Source organism: Ziziphus jujuba, chromosome 10 (genome assembly GCF_031755915.1).
Source record: "Ziziphus jujuba cultivar Dongzao chromosome 10, ASM3175591v1".
Classification (NCBI taxonomy): domain Eukaryota; kingdom Viridiplantae; phylum Streptophyta; class Magnoliopsida; order Rosales; family Rhamnaceae; genus Ziziphus; species Ziziphus jujuba.
Genome location: NC_083388.1, coordinates 27,712,972 through 27,718,682, shown reverse-complemented (window position 1 = coordinate 27,718,682; position 5,711 = coordinate 27,712,972). Strand labels below are relative to the sequence as shown.

Below are 5,711 nucleotides of genomic sequence, written 5' to 3'. Positions count from 1 at the left end.
TATACAGATGGACATGTTGTACTTGATGGTTATTATAAATCACATCTCAAGATTTTTAATGATTGTAGGGTTTTTCAATAATTTCTAAAATTGCCAGTTCCCTCTTGCGGGCAAAAAAAAAAAAAAAGTTATTGGTTCCCTTTAAAAAGAAAAGACACGCTGAGTACTAATTTTTTTTTTTTTTATTGAACCCTGAGTACTAATTTAAAAAAAAAAAAGTTACTACATTGATTCAATTAAACAGATTTCTTGCTGCGTGATTTTTTATTGTTACATTATGTTCATTTAAATATCTTATCCTTTTATTTTTCTGGTATACCTGTAAAAATTAATTTTGACTTATGAAAATGGGTGCTTTCTCAATCGGATGGAAGGTCGCCAAAGCCAGAAAGACACTGCTCACGGATCTTTTGTTTAATAGTTACAGAGTAAAACGTTATCCTACACGTTTATAAGTTGATCAAAATGTGTCGCTAAAAATAGATTTGGTTACGAAATTGGGTTCAGGGTAATCAGATCTTTTAGTTGTAACTAAAGTGGCTGTTGCAACATCCCCCTTCTTCTTCTTCTTATTATTATTACTATTATATTGGGATGAGAATATTCAAACTTTTATCATATATTAGTGTCCGAGAAAACAATAACTATAATTACTATTGGATTATCTCTGCAAGGACTAAAGCTTTATTTTTCAGTCATAAAAAAATTGTAAATGTTGAAGATGATGAAACAGAGCAAAACAATGTTTATTAAAAGTATTATAGTTGTCAAAGATTCAAGATTACTACATGATTAATTTTATAAAACAGAGTAAAAGGAGAGATTTTTAATTTAATTATTGTTGTTGAAAGAGATTGACAACTTAATTTAATTAATTAGTCCTTTCTTTTCTTTTTTCGAAAGGACCTTATTATTTAATAAGAAAACATATAAATTTACTCTTTAGTAAAGTAACATATACATGGAGTATTATATTATATGTTGGGATACAATTACATCTCTAAAACAAATTTATTTTTATTTTTTTCTAATTCTTTTGTTATCTTGTTGAATGTTTTAATTGCAGCGCATTACAATTTTATAGAAGTGCTTCTCCAATGTCAAAAATCAATATAATATTCTCTCCGTTTTTATAATAAAAAAAGAATACCAATTAGGAATGCTATAATTAAATGCTCATCTTGGATTCAAGAACACAATTACTTGATATCTTCACAATTAAAGACAAAAGAGAAAAGAGAATTCCGATGTAAATAAGATTACTTATTAATTTATTAAAGTTTTACAAATTGCCTTATTATGTGGCATAAATATCAAGCCATTACTATTGTTATATATATATAGGTTGCAAAATAGGTAGCTGCGGAAAATGAAGTCCATGTATCTTCCCTTTAATCGCAATCTGGTTTCCCACGTACGTAATGAGGCTGCATGGCTGTGCACAGCAAATTGCCGAGACAAGAAGTTTTATTCTCGCGGCAATTTTATTGTTTTATTACCAAATCTAGCTATATTATAACTGCAATACCAGAAAAAAAAAAAAAATTATCAAAAAAAAAAAAAAAAAACGTTGAATAAATCATCAACAGCAAGATGTACGTAGGACAATAATTAAAAGTTTACGTCTATCTTCATAAAGCGTACGGAAAGTTTTTGGTCAAAAGATCAATTCTGTCCTATTCCTCTCATTGAAAGTAAATTGACCAACATTAATTAATTTGTCTAACCTCTGTTTTATATATATATATATATATATATATAATTTGGTTAACCTGATCTGCTTCATATATACTACAATGTCATTTTCTTATTTTTTTTGGGTACCCTCTAGAGCATTTGAACTGTTTATTACCCTTAATTATGAGATCTCATTCTTATCCTGGCCGAGAGGAAAAAAGAAGCAGAAAAGCAAGAATTTCATAATTATATAATTTTCTTCGGATGGAATATATAGTTTAGTGTAAAGCAGGTCGAAAATTTTCAGATAATAGAAATAATTAAAAGAAGATGGAAAGAATAAGAAAAAAAAGTCAAAATGTGTTCACTTACAAGAACGTAGTAGTATAGTTGAACTTAAGTAGAGCTGGCGGTTACTGCAGAGGTTATTAACCTGTGTGTCTAGGAGGATGAGGAGATCGTGGATGTGGATGTGGATGTGGATATGGATGTGGATGTGGACGTGGACGTGGACGTGGATGTGGACGTGGACGTGGATGTGGATGTGGATATGGATATGGATATGGATGTGGATGTGGATATGGATGTGGTCCAGGTGGTGGAGGCGGTGGTGCTTCTGGAGGAGGTGGTGGTGGACCAGGTGGTGGAGGCGGTGGTGCTCCTGGAGGAGGTGGTGGCGGACCAGGTGGTGGAGGCGGTGGTGCTCCTGGAGGAGGTGGTGGTGGAGGTGGTTTTGGGGATGGTGAAGGTGGTTTCGGGGATGGGGATGGTGTAGGTGGTTTAGGGGATGGTGTAGGTGTAGGTGGTTTCGGGGATGGGGATGGTGTAGGTGTAGGTGGTTTCGAGGATGGGTATGGTGTAGATGGTTGAGGGGATGGTGTAGGTGGTTTAGGGGATGGTGATGGTGTAGGTGGTTTTGGGGATGGTGAAGGTGGTTTCAGGGATGGGGATGGTGAAGGTGGTTTCAGGGATGGAGATGGTGCAGGTGGTTTTGGGGATGGAAAAGGTGGTTTAGGGGATGGTGAAGGTGGTTTCGGGGATGGAGATGGTGTAGGTGGTTTAGGGGATGGTGAAGGTGGTTTCGGGGATGGTGATGGTGTAGATGGTGTAGGGGATGGTGAAGGTGGTTTCGGGGATGGGGATGGTGTAGGTGGTTTCGGGGATGGTGATGGTGTAGGTGGTTTAGGGGATGGTGAAGGTGGTTCAGGGGAAGGAGATGGTGTAGGTGGTTTAGGGGATGGTGATGGTGTAGGTGGTTTTGGGGATGGTGGTGGAGGTGGAGGTGGTGGTGAAGGTGGTTTAGGGGATGGTGATGGTGTAGGTGGTTTTGGGGATGGTGGTGGTGGTGGAGGTGGTGGTGAAGGTGGTTTTGGGGATGGCGGTGGTGGTGGAGGAGGTGAAGGAGGCAGTGGTGGAGGATATCGTGGAGGTGGGGGTGGAGATGATGGTGAGGGTGGTGGTGGTGGTGGAGGATACCGTGGAGATGGTGGTGGCGGTGATGGTGAGGGTGGTGGTGGTGGGGGATGTCGTGGAGGTGGTGGTGGGCGATGTCGTGGTGGTGGTGGGGGATGTCGTGGAGGTGGTGGTGGGCGACGTCGTGGTGGTGGTGGTGGTGGTGGTGGAGGGCGGGTAAATATTGGAGGGAATGGGAATGGGAATGGGAATGAAGGCAGTGGAGGCAGTGGAAAGGGAAATGGAAAAAATATCTTGTTATCATTAACAGGCAAGGAAGAAGATTTAACCACTTCATGATGAGGAATGTCTCTAGCTTCTGCGGTACCACTACAAGTAATAGAGATGAAGATCAAGATTTCTATTAGGACTACTGCCACATTACCCCAAAACCCACCCCCGCTAACCGCCATCTTTTTTTTCCACTTTTTACTTCTGTGAGTATTGAGGAGATCTTGCTCCGTTGCATCACCTATTTATATCCTCATTTCTCCAATTAACTTCTTGATTTTACAATTTTTATTTTTTTGGTTGACCAAGTTCTTAATTTACCATTAATTCGACTGCATATTGAGTAAGGGAAGGGATCTCACTAGCTACCTACCCTCTCTACCTATTACTCTACAATTTCTTTATTCTTAACTTTGTAGTTTGAATCTATTCCATCCATGCTAAAACTTTGACATAAAACCTCTTAGATTACTATATATGTTAATTTTTAGCATTTCGGTAATACTAGCTATCAAGTACTCTATATAGAATTTGGCGGCCTTCATAGCTCTAGCTGGTTCTAAATTTCTGTTAACATATAAACAAACTAATAAGATAAGTCGATCTCATAATTTTTTCAAATAAATACAAAAAAAGAAAAAAACCAGAAAGGAAATGATGAATCATAATGGTACGTAGTTTGAACTATAGTTAATTTTGATAGCGAAAATGGAAAAACTAATGATTCGATCGGTGAAAGTAATGTGTAGTGAGATCTAATTAATTGGTTGTGGCTGGTATATCATTTATAAAAACACGTGTGCACGGGTACTCCTTCAAACGATATTCAAGAATACACACACACACACACACACACACATATATATATATATGTATATGTATATATATATATATATGTGTGTGTCATATTTATGTATACACTGCGTTTCATATGGTACTGAGTTGTTGTTGTTGCTGCTTTCTTTTTTAGTTTTTTAAATATGGTTGCAAATGGGAATCAAAATTTCATTCACTTTATACATAATCTGTTAATATATTTCGGAATGAAAATTTTTCATTCTGGAAAAAATAATTAAAATTGAATTCTTAACTTTTCCAAAAGAAATGATAGTTTTGTTATATATATATATATATATATAAATGATGTACTGAGCATGTGTATTCTTGAAATTTAAATATATATTACAATTTTTCATGTTGAAATTATATTTGTAATTACTAATATTTGAGTTTTGTGAATGTCATTGTTAAAGCACGATTGTTTTACACATCCAAATATTCAGATTTTAACAAAATCTGGTTGCCTTGTATTTAACATGATTTACATATAATTACTAAATGCATCGTATGATAATTACTATGTTAAAGCATATATATTTGTGGTGGTATTAATCTCATCAATAAACATTTCGATAGGACTGATATATGATAGGACAGATCTATAACTGAGGTGGTACATGCCGTTCAATCAAAGATTACCAACTCATTGAATTTAACACATCATCTATATATATATATATATATATATCTTCATAATCAATTTAAAATTGGTAATTTTTTTTACTGATAAATCAATTTGCTTAATTGTAGTATGTTTAACATATTCAATTTCCTTGTAAAAGAATTTTCTCTCAAAAAAAAATTTATAAGGAATACTTTTTTTTTATCAAAACATTTTATTATCCAAAAAAGACCAAAACATTTAACCAAAAAAATAATAAAAAATAAAATTATCAAATTATATTTTGCATGCGTAAAGTACAATTTTTTTTTTTTTTGTATAATGCTTGAACCTTTTGTACGATATATAATACTTATATGTGTTACATATATATATATATATATATATATTAGTGCCCAAGTTAATTTTATTTTGCATAAGCGGGTATTATACAAAATACATATCTATACCAGTTTATGTTATGCAAATTACTTTTCTAATATATGTTTATCTCTTATTTATTTTTATCTTTAACATTTTTTTTATATCTTTATGCTTTTAATATAATTGTCTTTCAAAAATATTTAAATTAAAATGAGAGTATTCCTTAAAAAGAAACTGAATGGGTGATGTGTTAAATCTTAATGAATTAATAATATTTAACTAGACGGGTCTATAGCTGAAGTGGTAGGTCCATTCTACCCAATAATTTTTTAAAATAAAAATAGTAATAAGAACAAAATGAATTATGCCCCAAAAATGTTAACCAATCCTATTAAGTTAACGTCTCATTGAATTAAGTCTACCATATATAATTGGTGAGGAAAACTAAAGTTGCTATACATTTTCTTTCAAAAATAATCAGCAATTGACATTTGAATATAAATAATATATAGTCCACGCAACAATA

At 33.9% G+C, this 5,711-nt stretch overlaps 1 protein-coding gene across 1 annotated transcript; it reads left to right on the top strand.

Moving 5' to 3' along the window:
* The first annotated feature begins 1,369 nt into the window (after positions 1-1,369).
* LOC112490649 (glycine-rich cell wall structural protein-like) lies at positions 1,370-3,429 on the top strand. The gene is made up of 3 exons (XM_060812195.1): positions 1,370-1,478; positions 2,132-2,528; positions 2,619-3,429. Exons 1-3 carry the CDS (start codon positions 1,370-1,372, stop codon positions 3,427-3,429), a joined length of 1,317 nt encoding a protein of 438 aa, XP_060668178.1.
* Positions 3,430-5,711: the final 2,282 nt, after the last annotated feature.

Bases quoted from the DNA above. Each gene is read 5' to 3' on its own strand.
- LOC112490649 (XM_060812195.1), top strand. From the start codon at position 1,370: ATGAAGTCCATGTATCTTCCCTTTAATCGCAATCTGGTTTCCCACGTA. The intron at 1,479-2,131 runs GCAATTTTATTG...TAGGAGGATGAG, and splicing joins CAAGAAGTTTTATTCTCGCG to GAGATCGTGGATGTGGATGT. The intron at 2,529-2,618 runs GTATGGTGTAGA...AGGTGGTTTCAG, and splicing joins GTAGGTGGTTTCGAGGATGG to GGATGGGGATGGTGAAGGTG.